At 39.4% G+C, this 22181-nt stretch overlaps 1 protein-coding gene across 2 annotated transcripts in view; it reads left to right on the plus strand.

Annotated features, from left to right (window-relative positions):
* WARS2 (tryptophanyl tRNA synthetase 2, mitochondrial) overlaps positions 1 to 22181 on the plus strand; it is a 94485-nt gene that overhangs the window by 24298 nt on the left and 48006 nt on the right. Inside the window, exon 2 of one of the 2 annotated variants that reach the window (XM_010847217.1) lies at positions 19760 to 20017. In XM_010847217.1, coding sequence (XP_010845519.1) covers positions 19760 to 20017 — 258 coding nt within the window. The remainder of the gene's footprint in view (positions 1 to 19759; positions 20018 to 22181) is intronic. The other variant, XM_010847218.1, reaches the window with a different exon arrangement.

The raw sequence follows: 22181 nt of genomic DNA on the forward strand, positions 1-22181 counted from the left end.
GGTGAGGGTAGCAGACTTGCTGGAAAAGTAAATTACAGCCCAATCAAATGCTGTACTAGAGGGAGAACAAAGCATTGTGGGTACTTAAAGGAGCAAGTAACTCAACTTAAACCTAGGGAAGCTGGGGAAGACTTCATAAATGTGGTGACAACTGAACTGAGTCTTAAAAGATAAATTGAAATCTGGCAGGTGAAAGGCACACCAGGCAGAGAGAAGTGAATGTGCAAAGGGTTCAATTTTGGAAAGAATATGGCTTCTTCAGGTAACTAAAAGAAGTAGACAATTCATGGAGTAAAGCAGTGAGAAAAAAAGGCTGAAAAAAATACACTTCTTAAGTCTTCTTGGGTCTTCTTAACTCATCAGTGCTGGTGGGATAGAAACCAGCAAAATTGCTAGAAACACAAGAGAACTTGCAAAATACTTTGTTACGTAATTCTTCTAATAGGTCATTGGGCTATTTATTCTCCAACAGTGCTTTTTTTTAAAAAAAATTGTCACCAAGATGGAAAATAAAAAAAGAAAATCATCTATATATTATACTTTGGTATAACTCAACTGATGACATTTCAATAGCATCATTTTTACACAGCTGGGGTTCTGCCTGTCCTCACAAAACAGCTTTGTTTTACTTTGTACATACATTTCTCGCTCTTCATTATTTGATGGTTATGACACAAACATCTGCAGTTACTTTCTCAATAGCTATGATTATTTAATAGTAATATACAAAATAAGTTAGTGTTATTTTTCACAAAAATGTCCAAGAACTGAGGTAAGCACCAGTGTCGTTTGTGGTACCAAGTATTTCATCATTAATCATTATTCAGTATATAGTAATTTGTCATCTAAGTAGTTGAAAAATAAGACTACTTTCAAGATGTACTTTCAAGCCATCTGACTGAAACTGTTGAAGATGGGAATATTCTGTTACTTACACTAATTATTTTACTTACTAATATTTAGTCATAAAACAGAATTATGTGCAACAAAAAAACATTTCCAATTGAAGAGGAAAGGGTCTCAAAAATGCCAAGGGAAATTGTATTTAAAATCATTACAATTTGAATGTGAGTGCTGCTGTGTGGTGAAGTTGTTGAAAATTTTTCATTTTTGACTCAAAGTATGTTTATAAAAATAGAATATGCTCATACAGATACATAAACTATGTAAAAATAGTCAGATTTGGAAATTTATTGGAAAACAGTGTTTACTTCAAAAGGGACATGATAAATATTCATTGATGAATAAAGGTAGGTTTTTGGAATTGAAAGTCAAACTAAAATGTAAAGGAGAATAATTATTTTGGTTTCTATTTTACAACTTGATCAGCACCAAAATGCACAAATTCCAAATAAAATAATTGGAATCAGAGAAATGAAACTATGATACTGCATTACTTTATAAATGAGATAAATGTTTCTTCAGCTTAGTCAATGATAAATGATGAGACAATTTAAAGCAGAATGAAAAAATGTCATCAATTTATATAAACAATCAGAAAAAACAAGTCTCCCTTAATTAAAGAAATATTCTTGAATTTCATTAGGCACAATGAGACAACTGACTAAGGAATGCAGAGTTATTTTGCACATGTACACACACAGTGAGTGCAAATCAGAACTATGACATTTCCATTAAACATAAATAGAAAATTGAATGTGGGGTGGTGAAGTTTTAGAGGAAGGGCTAAAAACTCAACTGTGAAAAATTCTAAGGTTTATTAACAAGAGTGGGGCTTCTCTGATGGCTCAGTGGTAAAGAATCTGCCTGCAATACAGGAGATGTGAGTTCGATTTCTGGGTCAGGAAGATTCTTCTGGAGAAGGAAACGGCTACTCACTCCAGTATTCTTACCTGGGAAATCCCATGGACAGAGGAACCTGGCGGGCTATGGTCCATGCAGTTGCAGAAAAGTCAGACACACATTAATAAGTATAAAGAATTGGAAACTCTGAAATGACCTCTATGCTGACACTTCTTTGACAACAGAGCCTCTAGATCTGCATAAGTTGCCAGATTTTTCAGAACTTTTATATAAGAGGCTCAACAATGTGACAAGCAGGAAACTCTGTGGCATGCTGAAAATATGTTGGATTATTTGTTCTTCAACATTATGGGCTATCATTGATAACTTCCTGAGATCTTTCAAATATAAAGAGGGATGGTGAATTAATGATCAGCTGACACTGGTTTCCAAATGTGAATTTTACCCTTTCCCCCCCCAAGTTTATTTCATACAAAGCTTTATAAGAATTCTTTCTAGGAAATTCCCTAGTGGTTCGATGGTTAGGGCTCCACATATTCACTGCTGAAGCCCAGGTTCAATTCCTGGTTGGGGAACTAAGATCCCACAAGCCACATGGCACAGCCAAAAAAAAAAAATCTTTCTGAAGAGCTTCAAAGAAAGATTATAGATGTGTTTTCTTAGTTTTTAAGAGAAATAGTTCACTGTTTATTATCTAAGAAAACCTGTATCTCAAAGTGATTTGGGCTGGGGTCATTATGCCAAAAAATAATCTCTAAGGTTTCAAAGAAAAAAAAAAAACCCTTTCAGGGGAGAACAGCAGTGTTTGTTATTGTTGTTCAGTCTCCAAGTCATGTCTGATTCTTTGCAACCCCATGAACTGTAGCACACCAGGCTTCCCTGTCCTTCACTATCTCCCTGAGTTTCCTCAAACTCATGTCCATTGAGTTAGTGATGCCATCTATCCATCTCATCCTCTTTTTCCTTTCTCCTCTTGCCCTCAATCTTTCCAGCATCAGGGTCTTTTCCAAAGAGTTGGCTGTTTGTATCAGGTGGCCAAAGTATTGGAGCTTCAGCTTCAGCATCAGTCCTTCCAATGAATATTCAGGGTTGATTTCCTTTAGGATTGATTAGTTTGATCTCCTTGTTGTCCAAGGGACTCTCGAAAGTCTTCTCCAGCACCACAGTTCTAAAGTACCAAATCTTCAGCCCTCAGCCTTCTTTATAGTCCAACTCTCACATCCATACATGACTACTGGGAGAATCATAGCTTTGACTATATGGACCTTTGTTTGCAACATGATGTCTCTGCTTTTTTTACATGCTGTCTAGGTTTGTCATAGCTTTTCTTCAAATAGTACATATCATACTGCTTCATCAGAAGAGGTGCACAATCAATATTTTTTGGACCAAAGGAAACAGTATTTGCTAAAAGTAAGTTTTCATTTTCTGAGTTATTATAGTGTGAGGAAATTTCAGATCTGCTGTTTAAATGGACAGAATAAATGGAGCAAAGCTAACTATATACAGTAATTTTGTAGAAGCAATGCAAATATGATCCTAGACCTTTGATTTTTCCCAAAACAAAGTAACAGCAACTCATTACATCCCTGTCATTGATTTTAGCTATTTGTTTATTTGATGTAGGCTGGATGGGATCACCAACTCGATGGACATGGGTTTGGGTAGACTGTGGGAGTTGGTGATGGACAGGGAGGCCTGGCGTGCTGTGATTCATGGGATCGCAAAGAGTCGGACACGACTGAGCGACTGAACTGAACTGAACTGAACCTAATAAAAATGCTTCCTGACCTCAGCACCACTACCTGCGTATGTGTGGTTGTGGTCTGGCCAGTCACGATAGCTAATGCAGAATGCTCGTGTTCTAGTCTGCCTGGCCCCATCATGGGCTTGGGCAGCTCTGGAGAAGAAGCTCAGTGTCCTAACAGACTGGCCCTGAAAGACTCATCGTATTAGTTTACCACATTATCCAAGTGTATTATTCTTTAAGGCTGCGTTAACTGTGTCGCAAACCAGATGGCTTAAAACAACAGAAATGTATCGTGTCACATGCCTGGTGGCTCAGAGTCTGAAATCAAGGTGTCAGCAGGGCCATGCTGTTCTGCAGGGGCTTTAGGGAAGAATCCTTCCTGGACTCTTTTCTAGATTCTGGTGACTTGTTGCAAACACGGGCGTTTGACTAGCAGCTACATCACTGCCATCTCTGTCTCCTTTGGTGCATGACCTTTCCCCTCTGTATCTTTATGTGTTGTCTCCTCTCCTTATAAGGACAGTAGTCATTGGATTTAGGTCCCACTCTGATCTGGTATGACCTCGTCTTAGTTAATTACATCTGCAAAGACCCTACTTCCCTGTAAGGTCACATTCTGAAGTTCTAGATAGAATGAATTTGGTGGAGGGGCATACTCAGCAATGGAAATGCTCTAAATTTAATCTGACCTAGAATAATATCAGCTGGCATATAAATATTTTGTACATTTGGGTTTTAAATTATAGATCCTGAAGATTGCTCTTGTGGTTTTAATTGAATACAATATTGGCTCTGATGCTAAGGATGATAAATGAAAAATAGCATGTTATAAAATATTAACTATAAATCATTAACCTGGAGTTTCTAATGAGACTTCTCAGTTGCTTAATTAGGGTTCATTCAGGGAGCTACTTGCCCCTGCCAGGTCTGTTATCTGTATGTGTGTGAAGTCAGATTATGAAGGATTTTATGCACTAACTTGAGGGGTTTGGACTTGACTCTGTAGAAAAGGACAAACCAGTGGAGAGTCACTCTTTTAAAAAGATAGTTCAGATAGTGATATGGTGGATATAGATGCTAGATAGAAGCCACTGAAACAGCACAGGTGAAGTGATTGGAGATTAGACTGTTGATGGAGAGGGAGTAGTGAAATTGTGTTGGAAACTGTCCCTGAAGATTTAGCAATTGGTTAGGTAATGTTAATAATAACAGCTGATTTTTTCCAGCTTAAGATATATTTGACATATTGTATGTTTAAGGTGAACAACAAGATGGTTTGTTACCCATATTATTGTGAAGTGGTTACTGCAGTGAAGTTAGTTAACACATCCATCACCTAATGTAATTTTATGTATATAAATGCAGTGAGCACATTTAAGATCAATCATTGCTAATATTTATTGAGTACGTTCTTTGTGCCAGGCACTATTCTAAGCACTTTTTATGTACTAAATATTTAATTCTTATAATAACCCTATGAAGTAGTATTAATACCATTAAAATGTTGGTTCAGAGGAAGAAACTGAGTCACAAATATTGGGTTGGTTGGCCAAAAAAGTTCATTAGGGTTTTTCTATACACTGTTTCAGAAAAACACAAGTGAATTTTTTGGTCAACCCAGTACTTGCCAAAGATCACATATCTAGCGATTGAAGGAGTCAGGATTTTAACCCACAGAATCTGATGAAGGAAACGAAAGAATCTGGTTGGCTGCTACCTTTGGGAGACTGAGTGGATGGTTCTGTCATTAGCCACGATTGAAAATACAGAAGAGCAGGTTTGTGGGCAGTTTACTGGAAGGTTATGAGCCAGTAGATTTAATTTTGGATATCATATTAAGTTTGAAGAGCTGTTGGTGGGAAATCCTAATGAATATACCTTGTAAATAGTTGATACTAAGTACTAGAAATAATATTTGGTATTCAAATTCATCTTTTCTCAAAAAGAGAGTACTGTGTTTTAATACATACATTATGTAGCTGTGGTAAAACACGACAAATTGATGATACCATCTCTCAGCTCTAAAAAACTAAATGAGTGCCTTCATTGGGGCAAAAAGTCTTTGTGGGTATATTCCTATGTCCTCTTTACATGGTTAGGTAAGTAAATATCTTACCCAGACTTTATGACATTTTTCAGCTAAACAGACAGAGGAAAGGAATTCATTCATTATGATTTGTACCCAGTGATCACAAATGAATTTAATTCATTACAAACTCCCCTTATACCCTCACCCTTTGCTCCACACATTCCACCAAATACACCCCTGCCTTGCTGTAACCGCGGGGTATTCCAGTTCAAACCCAGCTGTTTATGGGAACTGCTTTTGTTGAAATCATTAAAGAAAGAAAGGCCTGTGAATTCTCCTTCCGAAGCACCGCCTGTTTTCTGTGTCATTTCAGTCTCATTAATCAGCGTGGCCACAAGGTAGACGTTGCGCTGTGTATTTTACTGTCCCCAGCACAGCAGCTCCTGCATCTCTGCCCCCAGGCCGACGCACTGGGGAGAAAGAGAGAGGGAAACCATCAATCTTGCCAGTTGCACATGTCAGCAGTGATTCCTTCCCCCTTCCTGTTGGCTGTCTCTCTCACCACCTGTGTTTAGAATTAGCACCGAAGCTGCTGCCCAGATGAATAAGAACCACTGTCCCTGTCACCTGCCCTGTACTGGCCACCACTTCTAAAGGAAAACAAAAAGTACACAGGGCAATTATCTTTACTGTGTGCAGTGCAAGAGAGAGAATCACACATCCCCACAGAAGTTCATTATGTGAACATAAAATTACAGCAGATTTGAGGTTGTACAGTCTAGGAGGTAGCATCATTTATTGAAGCAGAGGGATAAAAGCAAATAATTTATTGAGTGCTTTGTTGTATTCTCATACACTCCTTCTGAAGTATCTACAGAGAGTCTAGTCTCACAGGGAGGCTTGCTGGTGGTTCCAGGAGTCCACTCTGTCCTGCAGTGGGTCCCTCCCCTTCATGTGTATGCACCAAGTCTCTGGACTAAGTGAAGCATGTATAGCTGAATTTGATCTGCTTCTGTTCAGGCCCTGACTCCCCTATTTAGTAGACATTCACTGCTCACTGAACCCCTCTGTGCCTCAGTTTCCTCACCTATAAAACAGAGTTGATAATACTACCTACCTCATAAGGCTTTTTGTAAGGATTAAATGAGATAATGCATTCATAGCTCTTGCTAGAGTATTTGTACATAGTAAGCACTCAACAAATATTAGCCATTATTATTATTAACCTCATTGTTCAGATTATCAAACTGAAGTTCAGAGAGATTAAAGAATTTGTACAAAGTGCTGGGATATGCAGAAGCAATTGAACCTGCTACAGGACTGTCTGATCCCCAAAATCTGTTTTCTATTACATTATGTTGTTCTGTTCTAGTTCCATCTTACAAATAACTTCATGTGTGAGCTTAATCAATCACTTCACTTTATTCATGTCTTTATTTCCCATTATGTAAAATGAAAATGATAATACCTGACATTCCTGTTGGTATGAGACTCTTGTAATTATATGTAAATTAATCATCATCAGGCCATATGCAGTAAAACCAGGCATTTATTTTTTTTAATTTGGCTACAAAAAATGTTCATGCCCTTAAAAAGAGTTAAATAAATACAAGAGTGTCAAAAAAGTAATCATTGCTTATTCCCACTCTTTGAGATAACCACTGTTAAGTTAAATGTGTATTCACCTTCCTTGTCAAAGGCAATGGCACCCCACTCCAGTACCCTTGCTTGGAAAATCCCATGGACGGAGGAGCCTGTTAGGCTGCAATCCATGGAGTCGCTAAGAGTTGGACATGACTGAGCAACTTCACTTTCACTTTTCACTTTCATGCATTGGAGAAGGAAATGGCAGCCCACTCCAGTGTTCTTGCCTGGAGAATCCCAGGGATGGGGCAACCTGGTGGGCTGCCGTCTATGGGGTCGCACAGAGTCGGACACGACTGAAGTGACTTAGCATAGCATATAGAACTTCTGTGGGCTATGCATTGTTCTCAGGCCTTGAGGAGGGTGCTATTATTACACCCATTTTACAGATGAGAAAGTTCGGTGACTTGCACAAGGAAACACAGCTAGTGTGTACAGAGCTGGTATTGGATTTGGCCCTTTGACTCCAGAGTTGGGCCTCTTCACCTCCACTCTGTGCTCTTAGTACTTATGTTCTTCTTATCTGTTGCATGCTACTCCATCATTTAAAAATAAAACTACTGTTTATTTAGTATGTTCCCTAATGGACATTTAGTTGCTTGTAGTCCTTTTGTCATTACTCATATAGGGAATGCCAGGTAGACTTACATTCTAATATGAGTATTTCTGTAGGACACATTTCTGTATGTTGGACGCGTATGTGCATGCTAAATCACTTCAGTCGTGTCCAACTCTTAGTGACCCTATGGACTGAAGCCTGCCAGGCTCCTCTGCCCATGGGATTCTCCAGGCAGGAATACTGGAGTGGGTTGCTGTGCCCTCCTCCAGGGGATCTTCCCGACCCAGGGATAGAACCTGTTGCTCTTGTGTCTCCTGCATTAGCAGATGTGTTCTTTACCACTAGCACCACCTGGGAAGCCCTACTGTTGGATGGTTGGGTGAAAATCTTTAAACACTTAAAAATTTGACCTCCATCAATGATCAGATATTTTCTGGAGAGCTTACTCCATGCCAGGCACTAAGCACTTTACACTAAAAAACTCATCACTAATAAAGTCATCTACCCTGTGAGTCTGGTATATTATTATCCCATTTTGTAGGTGTTTAAGACCATATAAGTCATAGAACCAGGACTCAGCCCAGGCAGTGTGGTGCTAAAGCCTACTGCTTAACCACGATAAATAACCAGACAAGTTATCACAGTCATCATATTTTACTGCTTGAGTTTGCCATTTTTCTAACTTATTCTAAAGTTAACAGAATGAGCTGACAGAAGGGTCTGAACTGAAACAAATACTATTCAAACAACCCTGGGAATTGTATCAGTCTACAGGTTGGATGGGAGAAGGCAATGGCACCCCGCTCCAGTACTCTTGCCTGGAAAATCCCATGGACGGAGGAGCCTGGTGGGCTGCCGTCTATGGGGTCGCACAGAGTCGGACACGACTGAAGTGACTTAGCAGCAGTAGCACAGGTTGGATGATGAGAAAGGGGGCCATGGGTCCTGCAAAATAACTTTTTTCACCCAGTAGTATTTAGGATAGTTGAAGAGTTTTTTTGGTGAAATATTTTTATACCAAGAAAATAACTTTAGAATTTTTTTTTTCTTTGTTTGTAGTATTGTGTGTATGTGTGTGCTCAGCTGCTCAGTCGTGTCCGCCTCTTTGCGATCCCATGGACTGAAGTCTGCCAGGCTCCTCTGTCCATGGAATTCTCCAGGCAAAAATACTGGAGTGGGCAGCCATTTCCTTCTCCAGGGGATCTTCCTGACCCTGGGATCAAACTTGGGTCTCCTGCATTGCAGACAGATTTTTTACTGTTTGAATCACTAGGGAACCCTGCAAGATATTCATGCTGTCTCTCAAAGTTTCAGAACACCGAGGTCATGGAGTTCCTTCATTTGTTGGATATAAGAATTTCTGGCATCTTGGTTTCACTTATCCAAGGCCACCAGTGGTTAGTTCAGGTTTTCCTCAACTGACTGAGCTGACCATGAAACCCAGCTACAACTGCCTGAGTTTTGAATTCAGACTCTGTAGGGGTTAGAGGAAGTTAGAGAATTTTTCACACAGGGAAATAGGTAGAAAAAAGCATTCTATACAGTGATAATTTTGTATTCTATCCATTACAATTCTGATATCAAAATCTTAGTGGGATTATTTTCTTGTCAATGTCTGGGCTGTACATGCTTCTTGAATCCCTGCTTGCTAAGTCACTTGAGTCGTGTCTGACTCTTTATGACCCTATGGACTGTAGCCTGCCAGGCTCCTCTGTCCATGGGATGCTCCAGACAAGAATACTGGAGTGGGTTGTCGTGCCCTCCTCCAGGGGATCCGACCCAGGGATTGAACCCGCATCTCATGTCTCCTGCATTGGCAGGTGGGTTCTTTACCACAAGTGCCAGCTGGGAAGCTTCTTGAATCCCTGAGCCATAAGGATTTATGAGACTGGGCATTATCAAGTAAGTTTACCTAATGGTGGAAGGTAGTGTGCTTACTTGATCTTTTCTCACCAATGTAGGGACTCTAGCCACACCTTCATAATCTGTTGACCATAATTTGCTGAACTTCTGCCTGAAGCCAAAGGGATCCTTGACTGTGGATTAATGCATAAATGCTCAGGGATTTTATTACCTTGAAATGTAAATTATAAGCAAGTGAACTTTTCGCATTTTTGTAGTCCATTTGTATGCTCATGTGTGTGTATGCGTTTGTTTGTGTGCGTGTATTTCTATGTTTCCAATCAGGTCGGCAGTTTTAGAGAGTAATTATGTAGTAGTTGGTAGGAATAGTGGTTTTTCAATCTTGGACACACATTAGAATCACACAGGGAACTTTTAAAAATTCCCTATGCTCATGCCAAATCTCAAACTGATTAAATCAAAATCTCTGAGGATGGGACCCAGGCACTGGTATTTTTCAAAGCTCCCAGGTGATCACTGTGTAGACAAGATTGAGAACTGGTAGCTTAAAAATGTATCTTCTGTCTTTTATTCAAATGTTTTCATTTGTACCTCATTTTATGTAGTTGAAGTGAATTTTAAGACTACATATGAGTGCCCCCAAAGCCCCTCTCAAATGAGGGCATCAGAGTCACCTGGAAGACTTGTCAAGGCACAGCTTGCATAACTCTTTAAGTTTTCTTCTGGAATAAGCCCAGGTATCTGGGCTTATTGGTAGGTCTGGATTGGAGCCCAGGTATCTGCATTCCTAAAAGGTCCCTATTCAGGTGATATTGCAGGTACAGAGACATAGGGTGGGAACCTCTGCTCCAGCACCTGCCTTCCACCTTCTGAACTTTCTTCTCAACAGTGGCAGCCAGGGCAGCCACCTCCAGGACAGACCATATAGGCACAATATCAGTGTTAGGTAAGCTGATAATGCTGAAGGAAGCTCCCACATGTTGCTCCACCTCCAGTTCAGTTCAGTTCAGTCGCTCAGTTGTGTCCGACTCTTTGTCACCCCATGGGCTGCAGCATGCCAGGCCTCCCTGTCCATTGCCAACTCCCGGAGTTTACTCAAACTTATGTCCATTGAGTCAGTGATGCCATCCAACCATTTCATCCTCTGTCGTCCCCTTCTCCTCCAAATAATCGTAAATCTAATCTCAAAAGTCCGTATGCAAATACAGCCTGCTCTTCCTACCAGATTGTTCCTCTTAAGTGCTTTCTGCTCTGAAGTCAGAGCCACCACTGGGTAGGTAGTTCTCGTGTGTCCCAAAATAGAACTTGGATTTCACTTTCCCACAGAAACAATTTTATGAATGGTGTTTAGGTGCAGCTGAAATACTGTTGTTAAAACCATCCTTCAGGAGTACTGTGGGTTCAATGAGGCTTCCATGGGCTGCCTTCCAGGAGTTTAACTGCCTTTTAAAGAATTGAGTTTCTGAGTTTCAGAAAACCAGTTTTCAAACATGAACGTAATTTGTTTAGGAACTACCTATAACTGGAACATTCGGTTCATTCTGTGTGTAGTTATTTTGCCCTTTACATGGAGCCAGAGTCAGGGGTAGGAGTGGGAGATTTGTCATTTATTCCACTAACACTTAGTAGATGCTCACAATGTGCCTGGCACTGCTATGTACTAGGGATATAAGATGAAAAAGACAGCCCCAGCCCTGGAGAGCTCATATTCTAGGTGGGAAAATATTTACTAAGCAAATAAGAAAATATTTACCAAGTTACCAGGCTGATATGTGCAATAATGAAGAGCTGATGAAAGAAGGATCTGTTCTTCTTGGAGAGAGTGACTGCGTGTGTGTGTGTTTGGTAGGGAGAAGGTATATTTAGCAAGTTTAAAATCAGGGAAAGATTGTTTGGCCTTGAAGACTATGGAGGGGTTCTCCAGGCAGAGACGAGGACGAAGGATATCCAGGCTGAGGGAAGAGTCTGAGGGCCGAGGGGAACGAGCAATACAAGAGTGGTAAGTAACTAGGTCAGCTGCTCATGGAAGATAATGGAGGACGACTGGGAAAGGGATTAGTGGTCACATAATGTCCGAGCCTTATCCCAGAGGAAGAAAGGAAAAGATGTATACATACAGCTAAGTCTGTGTATGTGGTATTTACATTTTTGTCCCAGCCTTTTTTGTGTGAAAACTCTCTTTTCTGTATATTTCCTGTTACCCTAAGGAGGAATATTTTTTCCAACAACATATTAATATTTCGAAAATATACTGAATCAAGTTGTTTGCAAACCTGTGCTCTAGGAAGCTCCTCATGAGGCTGGCTGGAGTGAAGGCAGAAGAGCCCACCGGGGCTCCTTCACTGACTCTACTGTTGGCTATACACCAAGCTTTTCTTTGGACTTTTCTACATGTTGGGCATATCTAGTAAGAATATTACATTTGAAAATGAGACTCGGGTTCTATCCCTGGGTCAGGAAGATCCCCTTAAGGAGGAAATGGCAACCCACTTCAGTATTCTTGCCTGGAAAATCCCATGGATGGAAGAGCCTGGTGGGCTACAGTCCATAGGGTCACAAAGAATTGAACATGGCCAAGCATACACGCATAAGCCTGTATTTTACCAAAAAAGGCAATGATAAAAAAAAAAAAAAAACTCTTGTATCTTTCTAGGCAATGATTTCTCTAACACTTTGAGATCAATGTTCAAATTTTCTTATGGGGAAAAACTAATATTTTCTTAAGCATTTCAGATCATTCTTTATACTTAAAAATTTTTAGTATTCTTGATCTCTTGCCTGTATTTACTGTTCCATTCAATGTAAAAATAAATTATGTAGTGGTGGTTAAGATGTTTATGTCAAGAATTTGACCCTGGCTCATTTGGTTTAGGAAGCAGTATTATTGTTAGAAATTAAAAGTGTTTCTCACTACATATCATGTTATAATTATTTATGTTGTGTTTAGATAATATATTTGAGTCACTCTTCCAATAAAAACTAAAAGGACTTGCCAGATTATTCCATACCTACATATAAGCTTTGCATTTCAACATAGCTTAGCTTCCCTTGGGTGACAGTGCATTCTCTCCTAGGAGCCAGAGTCCCTAGATTTTATATTTCATCATCTGATGGGGAGACATTCACTGAGGTACTATTCACTGATGTGTAAGAAAGAAAACAGAAAAGAAAGGCGTGAGGAAAATAAGCCCAAAGATATGCTGAGCTACAAAAGAAATAGCTGCAGGAGAAAAGAATGTGATAAATATGAATACAAAAGCATCAGGTGGTCTGGTGAGCCTAGCTCCGGAGGTCTGGATTCTGGGCCCAGCTGTGCCACCAGCTGTTACCTGGGCCTCTCAGGAAACATCTCCTTCCCTTTCTGAGAAGCACACCTTCCCTTTTGGAGAAGCATGTGTGTGGAGAGGGGAGTTGTGGGTGGGAGTGAAGGTAGTTAAAGTTCAGGCCAACCTTGAAGTCAAGAAATTCTAACCTGACGCAGACCAGTGAGAAGGTGGGCGAGTCCAGTTCTGAGAGCTGAGATTCAGATCTGACCACCTGCCTGTGATCTTGTGCAGGTTACTTAGCCTTCCAGTGTCCTTCCTGGAAAGTAAGGCCAGTAATTCCTGCCTCTGTCACATGCAATGAAGCCCATGCAAGTGCCAGGGAATCTTTCTGATTGCTTGAGTCCAGCACAAGAATGAAAAATACATCTGTGAAAGCATTCTGCTGTGTGATGGAAGGACAGCACAGTGCGTGGGGTGGGAGACAGATGCACAGCTCTTAAAATTTGGAGGTGGCTTAAAAAAGTTTATAGAAAACTGTTTTAAAAACTCAAGTTTATTCCTTTCAAACTGCTTCCCTGGCCTAACAATGTGTGGTCAGTGCGTCTCGTCTGTGCCCTTATGGAACTCGCAGTCTAATGGATTAGTCACTCCTCTTTTTATCTTTTTGATAATGATTTTTTCCTACAGGTTTAATTGCTGGCCTACATATTCCTTCTGGTTTGAGGGTGACATAAGACCTGCTTTCTCTTATATTGAATTAATATTTACTATATTGATTCCCAGGTCTGAGCATCTGGTTTCATTTCTAAGCAGAAACGAACCCTTTCTTTTTTTCCTTTTTTTTTCGCTTGGTGCTGAGTCAGCATTTTCTCACCAGACTCCTGGCTCTCTGTGCTTCTGAAAGAAAGCGCTGACTGTGGCAGATCAATGTTGAGCCGTGGCCAAAGAAAGCTTCAGAGAAGCACCTGGATCCTCCCAGCCAGGATGGAAGTGCTATTTTTCTATGCTGGGTCTCCTATGTTTCAGCTCTTAAATCACTAGTTGATGGTAGAGACATTTTCAAGGAAGTGTTGAAAATTATATGCAAGGGGCCTAGATATATGTGATAGGGTGATATACATGATAGAATTGAGAATCCCTAACAGAGAGCTGCTTAAGCTGTATTTTTTATTTAGCAAAATAAAGACTTACAAAAAGAGATTTGAAACCTAATTAGTTGATAATGCTGATTCCTTTCTAATCACAGTCTGTGATAACATGCTTTTCATGGAACCAGGTAGACACGATGGTTGTTCCGCCACGTTTTTGGCCTACCATCGACTATAGTTAAAACAGGTATGATGCATACACAATCGATGCCCCAGCTGGACACAAGCAGGAGTTTGTAATAAGAATCTTGAAATCTTTAGTTGAAGTCTTTGGTTGCCACCTCCATACCAAAGTTGAAAGTGTTTCTAAGCTTGTAGGCAGGCTTTTTTGGATGTATATTATGCACTTGGGAATAAAATCAGAAGCTCTCTTTAGTTGATTAGAAAAATTATCTTTTGCTATTATTAGCAGCTTGGGATTTTTCAACTGCTTTTGGATGCAATCACTGAAGTTATGATAATTACGAATTTAGAATGTGCTCAGTCCCTTATAACAGGAATGATTCGAGCTACGTCTGTCAGATTGATAAATTTGTTCTCCCTCTGATTCAAATTCAAACTCCCATCCTCTCTTCTGGAATATATCAAATCTCAGCGTTGAAGCTACCCATTGGTGATACTAATTCTGTTACAAAATGAGCCAAGGCCTGCATTGACTGGAAGTGGCCTTTGTTAAAGAAATACATCTGAAATAAAAATGAAGACCTATTTTGTAAAATGGACCTTCTTTTTAGTCTCTGTGCACAGCAAAGGGATCGAAGGTTGATGCTCCAGCCTGCCTGAGGAGTAAATGCCTGTGGGCTGGTCTTGAAGCTGTTTTCTTTGTGGTTTGCCTCCCATCCACTGGGAAGCCCATGCTCCTTTCATTTTCATTCTTTTCCAGCTCTCCTGCTTTTGAACACAGAACCCCCATCCTCCCACCACCCAAACGCCACATTCCAGCCCCATGATTTCATGGTACCAGGCGTATCTCCCCTGCCATGCCGTCAGGCTGCCTGCTGACTCTTGCAGGGGGAACAGACGGGAACATAAACTCACCACCGAAGAGCAAGACACTCTCTGTATATTTTTAAGGCCAGGAATCCAGTTCTCATTTAGAGCCTGTATTTTCTTAATAGCTCCTTGAAAATTGAACAAACCATTTCTTGTTGCTCTTACTTCTTGATAACATCATTCCCTCTGCCTGGATGTATAGAAGCACAGAAACTAGAGAATGAAAAAGATGTATTAGATCATGTCTAGTTCATTCCCACTGGTCACAATTCTTTTTTTCCCACAGTCTGTCCTCTAGTGCTTTTCTCTTCTAGTTTTCTCAAGAATTAGTGTCTCCATTTGTCCTGCGGGATAATTCCTGAACATGGAGGAATTTGTATGGAAATATTCTTTTTTTTCCCCCAGCTTGATAGTCCTGGTCCTTACAGTCTTTTACATGACCATAAACAGTCCCCTTTCATCCTAGTTCAAGCGTTTCTGGATGGTATTTTTTTTTTCCTTTCCATTTATTAAGTTCAGAGCTTGTTTTTCTGCTTTGCTTTGTCTCTTCATCAATCAGTCCCTAAAGCCCATTAATCATTTTTAACCTCACTGAAAGCTCCTTTACTTATTCCCATATCAGGAACCCAGGGCTTACTATGGTCTAAGGTACTAGAGAAAGCCTCACTGATAGGTACTTATTCTATGCTAACTCTCTCTCTCCCTTTCTTTTCTTTCTCCCCTTCTTCCTCTCCAGCCCCCACCTCTGTCCCTCATCCTCAGTTCTCATCTACCAACTATTTTAAAAATAATATCTCTAAATTATGATTTCAGGAGTTAGTCATTGAGGGCGTTGTGTATGTGTGTGTGTGTGTGTACATGTGTATGATTCTAAGTGCAAATCATATTTGTTCTCGGTTACTTAAAAGGTATTTTTCATATTCTCAGAGCCACAAATCTTTTAGGTCTCCTGAGTGCTTGGATCAAGCACAATTCTGGATCATGGAACTATGATGTAACATTCTATTTTATAGCTGTCATCTGAAGAATAAAGAGGAAAATAAGCAGATATGGGGAAAATAGACTGTATTTGTAGGATTTTAAATTTTAGGGAATAGGAAAAGGCAAAATTTAAGTAGTCTTAGCACTCACATATCTGAAGTAGATTAGCTCTTAGGAGCTAATATTATATATAAAGTCTGTGGTAAATGTTACATTCTTTTTTAAAAAATTTCAGCTTTGTTGATATATATCAACAAATAAATTGTAAGATACTTAAAGTGCACATATACCTTGGTAATCTGATATATATTGTGCACAGATCCCCCTTTCTGGCTTTGTGATAATCTGGAGGAGTGGGATGGGGTGGGAGATGGGAAGGAGGCTCATGAGGGAGGGGACATACGTATAGCCATGGCTGATCCATGTTGATATATGGCAGAAACCAACACAATATTATAATTATTCAAGTAAAAGTAAATAAATTAAGGAAAAAAAGATCCCCCATCAAGCTCATTATTACCACAACCAACACCTTACATATTTGTGTGTGTGAGAGGGAGAACATTTAAGTTCTACTCGGTTAGAAAATGTCAATTATACAACACAGTGTTATCAACTATAGTCATCATGTTCTGCATTAATTCTCTTTTGCTGTATGGTTTTCAAGATTGGAGGACCCAGTATTATAAAGATGTTGGTTCTCCCCAAAGCAATCTATGGACTCAATGTAATCCTAATCAAAAATCCCAACAGGTTTTTTTTCTCTTGGAACTTGACAAGATGACTCTAAAATGCATTGAGAAGTGTAAAAGACCAAGGGTGAGTTAGATACTATTGAAGAATAAGGCAGAAAGCCTTGCTCCACCAGGTCCCAAGACTTATTAAAAAGACAACTGTAATACTGGTGCAGAAATAGACAAAAGGACCAGTGAACCAATGAGACAGAATAGAAAGACCAGATACAGACTCAGACATATAGAGATATTTGATTTATGCTGAAGTGGAATTCTACAGCAGTGGGAAAGACAATCTTTGCAATAAATGGTGCTAGAACAATTAGGTATCCACATAGGGAAAAATTAAAAGGAGAGAAAATAAAGCAGATGCTTGCCTCACACCATATGTAGAAATCTCCAAATTGATACAGGCTTAAATGTGAAAGATAAAACCTTAAAGCATGCACATACATATATGTTTTATATATGTATACACATATCTTCATAAACTTGGAATTTTGGAAGATTTGTTCTATGACATAAAAATCTGTAATCAAGATTACATATTTGGTAAAATTAGGACCATCTCTTTTCAAAAGATAACAAAAAAGCAAATAGCCACACAAGGAGAGAATATATTGGCCACACATGTAACTAACAAAATAGTAGGATCCAGAATATACAAAAAGTCCTAAATCAATAAAAACATTTTCCAACTTCAGAAAAATAGGCAAAATAATCTGAATAGGCTCTCCACAGGGGAGAGCAATATGGGTATTAAAATAGCAATAACCATAAGAGTTCTCAGCTTCTCTAATAAATAATCAAAGAAATGCAATTAAACTGTAATGAGATTCTACCTTATATCACCAGTTAGCTAAAATTAAAACTACTGGCAAAGTGTTGGTGAGGATGTGGACCAACAGAAATTGGTGGTAGAAGCTGCATACTTAGGAACAGTTCAGCACACTGTAGTACAATTGAAAATACATATGCATACCTTGAAGAACTGACTCACTAGAAAAGACCCTTGATGCTGGGAAAGATTGAAGGCGGGAGGAGAAGGGGACGACAGAGGATGAGATGGTTGGATGGCATCACTGACTCGATGGACATGAGTTTGAATAAGCTCCAGGAGTTGGTGATGGACAGGGAAGCCTGGCGTGCTGCAGTCCATGGGGTCGCAAAAAGAGTCCAACACAACTGAGCGACTGAACTGAACTGAATGCATACCTTGAATTGAAGTGAAGTGAAAGTCGCTCAGTCGTGTCTGACTCTTTGCGACCCTGTGGACTATACAGTCCATGGAATTCTCCAGGCCAGGATACTGGAGTTGGGTAGCCTTTCCCTTCTCCAGGGGATCTTCCCAATCCAGGGATCGAACCCAGGTCTCCTGCACTGCAGACAGATTCTTTACTGGCTGAGCCATATGACCCAGCAATTCACCTCCTAACTATGTACACTAGAGAAACTTGTACACAAGTAAACATAAGAATATTCTTTTTCACCCATAACTTTTTTTTTTTGGCGACAGAGAAGTTGCAAAATAATACAACGAATGTAAAAAGTTTGAATACTTGGTGGCTAAGCAAAACATGATAGCCAGTGGAAGGAGCATCCATGAGCTCTGAAGTCAGTGATACTTGGCTTGAAATTGCAGTCTCATGTATGAGTTGTGTGACCATGGTCAATATCTTAATATCTCTGAACCTCAGTTTTCTCGTCTGCAAATTGGAGGTAATCATATGCCTACCATATTGTGTATTATAAGGGATAAATGCATTAATGCATATAAAGCATTGAGCATAAATATCAGCAACATAGTAGTTGTCCAGTAAATTGCGGCTATTATTAGTAATATTTTTACTATTGTTAAAAATGATAAGGATGCATTTTATTTTTTCAAAGCCTTTTAGTTATAGCACATTTATTGATATACATTCGTTTTTGGTTTTTCACTATACAATGCAAAATTATTAAAAGGAAACATGACATTTTTTCACTCTGTATTAGGGACAGAAAATATATTTTGAAAAAAATTTGCAGGGGAATTCCCTGGCAGTCCAGTGGTTAGGATTCCATGCTTCCACCACAGGAGGCACAGGTTTAATCCCTGGTTGGGGAACTAAGATCCCACAAGCCACATGGTACAGCAAAAAAATTTTTTTTGCATTCAAAATCTTTCAAATACAGAGGCACATTTTTTTCCCCACTTCCTTTTATGACTTCAGTAACAGCAAATTAGGTCAGTAGGAAAGCATGTCAAAAATGATTTTATAATTTAAAAATTATGCAAAATTAAAAACTTCTTTTGAAGAAATAAAAAAAAAACAAGTATGATTTTATCAAAAGTCAAAGGAAACTAAAACGTGAAAATGTTAAATAACTTTATCAAGAAGTAATATCAGAAATGAAGTATAGGTTTCCTAAATTTTAACCCAAGATTCTGCACATTGAATTATATCAGCAATTATTTTTAAAGAAAACTGAATTAAGTAGTAGTAACCTTTAGCCCTAATGCTGTGGCCTTCATTGCCTTACCTGCACAATGAGTGAATCATGTCATAACAAACCCTTGGAGCCCCTTTAACCTGCAGTGAAATTTCACTTCCATGTCTGAAGTCTTTGTAATGACCACCAGAACCACAGTCATCTTTTGCTCTTGGGCATTCCTGCCTGTACCCCACTATTTATCTTTCCAAACGGGTTATGACTGTGTTGTCATGTTGTATTGTTCCTTTTATTTCCATAAGCGTATCTTCTATCTCCAATTAGATTGGAGATGCAGACCTTTCCTTACATGTCTTTGCATTTGTAAGGTTTGGGGTGCAAAAAGAAAAAAATATATATTATCATCTTCTGTCCCCTAATAGCACCTAAGATAGCGTTTGCACCAAGTAGGAACAAAATAAATGCATAAGGATGATGCGTGTCAGATTTCATTAAAAAAGAAAAATAGGAGTAGCCATCATAGCTGTGGTACCATGGGCATCAGATTCATGGATTCTGCTTCAAAAACAATTTTGTTTGTTGTCCTTTGTTCCAGAAAGATGCCGTGAAGCGAATATTCTCGGGCATTCAGCCTACAGGAATCCCCCACCTCGGCAACTATCTGGGAGCCATTGAGAGCTGGGTGAGGTTACAGGACGAGCATGACTCTGTGCTGTACAGTATTGTTGACCTGCATTCCATCACTGTCCCCCAGGACCCAACCATCCTCCGGCAGAGCATCTTGGACATGACTGCTGCTCTTCTTGCTTGTGGCATCAACCCAGAGAAGAGCATCCTTTTCCAGCAATCTCAGGTCAGCTTCTCAGATTAGAACTGAGAAAACTTTTATTTTCAGATTATTTGAGGAAAAAATTCAGTGGTTTATATAGCTCCTGTTTGTGATTTTTTTTTGACCTTTCAAAGGTGACTTCATCAAATGTAACTGTCTCATTTTCATTTTTCCCTGTATTCATATCATTGAGTATTATTATAATGCAATAATATTTTTAGCTATTTCCTGAACTGTACTTGGTAAGTTTATAATGCTTCATATACCAAAAAATTTTATCCTATTATTACTTCTAACTCAAGAATTGTTTTTCTATATTGGGTTGCATTCAAACTGATGAATTCATGCTGTTGACTAGTTTCCTGGTGATGAGGGATAGAATTTAGCAACTGATGGTTTTACGTAACTCCAATGTTGCTTTGCTGGGTATTGCATTTGGAAGGTCTGTTGGATAATTCCTATTGTTCATTCTTTGTATAATAACTTTTGAGAAGATTTGAAAGAGCTAGCTAGGAAATTGGAAGACGATGTCCAGTGTATTGAGTCCAAGCCAAGAAAGGCCTCAGAACAAAGCCAGAATATTTGACTCATATCTTTACTATGGATGAGTCAGTTTGCTCTTGGACAGGCAGATAACCTGGCCTAGAGACAGAGCACTTAAGAAACTCCCTAGCAAAGAAGATGAGAGTTTTATCTGAATCATGCTTTACATTACATGTTGTCTTTAACCTGATGATGAGCCCCAGCCAAGAATAGTATGTTATACATGTTTTGGCAAAATTTAACATGTATGCAAGTGTGGTACGTGTCATACATGTGTACACCTCCTTTCTTGATCATAAACTTCTGACACTCATTATTTTTATGCATACTTAATCACCCACAGAACTTAATGTAAGGATTCACACACAGTAACCATTTAAAAATATGTAATGAATGAGAAGACTATCTTCAAAAAAATAAATGCAGTTATCAACTTAAACTTGTTGCCAGCTTAGAGATAATCTGAAAGAATAATAGAATCTAATCATTAACATGACTTTTAAAGGCAGTTTACCTCAATTTCCTTTTTCACTAAGGAAAGTCAGGAAGGCTTTCTTTATATATGACTTTACAGATTGAATCTTGGACAGATATAATTGTTATCAAGAACTTGCTTATGTTGAACAAACATCTGCCTTCCTGTAATTTTCAGCCACTCATTTAACTTCTCTCTGAAAATACGTAATAAATAAACTCTGTCTTCCACATGACTGCTATTTCAATACTTGGAGGTATTGCTTGTGCATCATCCTTACCCTCCAGGTCCTTGTTCCATAGGACTTACCTTCTTCATACTAGCTGTCCTTAGATGTCTCACCCTCCTGGTTGTCCTACCTCAGAAGCATTCCTACCTTTTCTCTGAAAAGATGGTGCCTCTCATATTTCATGAAACAATGTCTATCCAAACTCTTCACACCCTCTCTCACGTTATAATAATCAGATCAGATCAGATCAGCTGCTCAGTTGCGTCCGACTCTTTGCTACCCCATGAATCGCAGCACACCAGGCCTCGCTGTCCCTCACCAACTCCCGGAGTTCACTCAGACTCACGTCCATCGAGTCGGTGATGCCATCCAGCCATCTCATCCTCTGTCGTCCCCTTCTCCTCCTGCCCCCAATCCCTCCCAGCATCAGAGTCTTTTCCAGTGAGTCAATTCTTTGCATGAGGTGGCCAAAGCACTGGAGTTTCAGCTTTAGCATCATTCCTTCCAAAGAACACCCAGGGCTGATCTCCTTCAGAATGGACTGGTAGGATGTCCTTGCAGTCCAAGGGACTCTCAAGAGTCTTCTCCAACACCACAGTTCAAAAGCATCAATTCTTCGGCGCTCAGCCTCCTTCACAGTCCAACTCTCACATCCATACATGACCACTGGAAAAACCATAGCCTTGACTAGATGGACCTTTGTTGGCAAAGTAATGTCTCTGCTTTTGAATATGCTATCTAGGTTGGTCATAACTTTCCTTCCAAGGAGTAAGCATCTTTTAATTTCATGGCTGAAATCACCATCTGCAGTGATTTTGGAGCCCCAGAAAATAATGTCTGACACTGTTTCCACTGTTTCCCTATCTATTTGTCATGAAGTGATGGGACCAGATGCCATGATCTTAGTTTTCTGAATGTTGAGCTTTAAGCCAACTTTTTCA

This window comes from Bison bison, unplaced genomic scaffold (genome assembly GCF_000754665.1).
Source record: "Bison bison bison isolate TAMUID 2011002044 unplaced genomic scaffold, Bison_UMD1.0 scf7180017864247, whole genome shotgun sequence".
Classification (NCBI taxonomy): domain Eukaryota; kingdom Metazoa; phylum Chordata; class Mammalia; order Artiodactyla; family Bovidae; genus Bison; species Bison bison.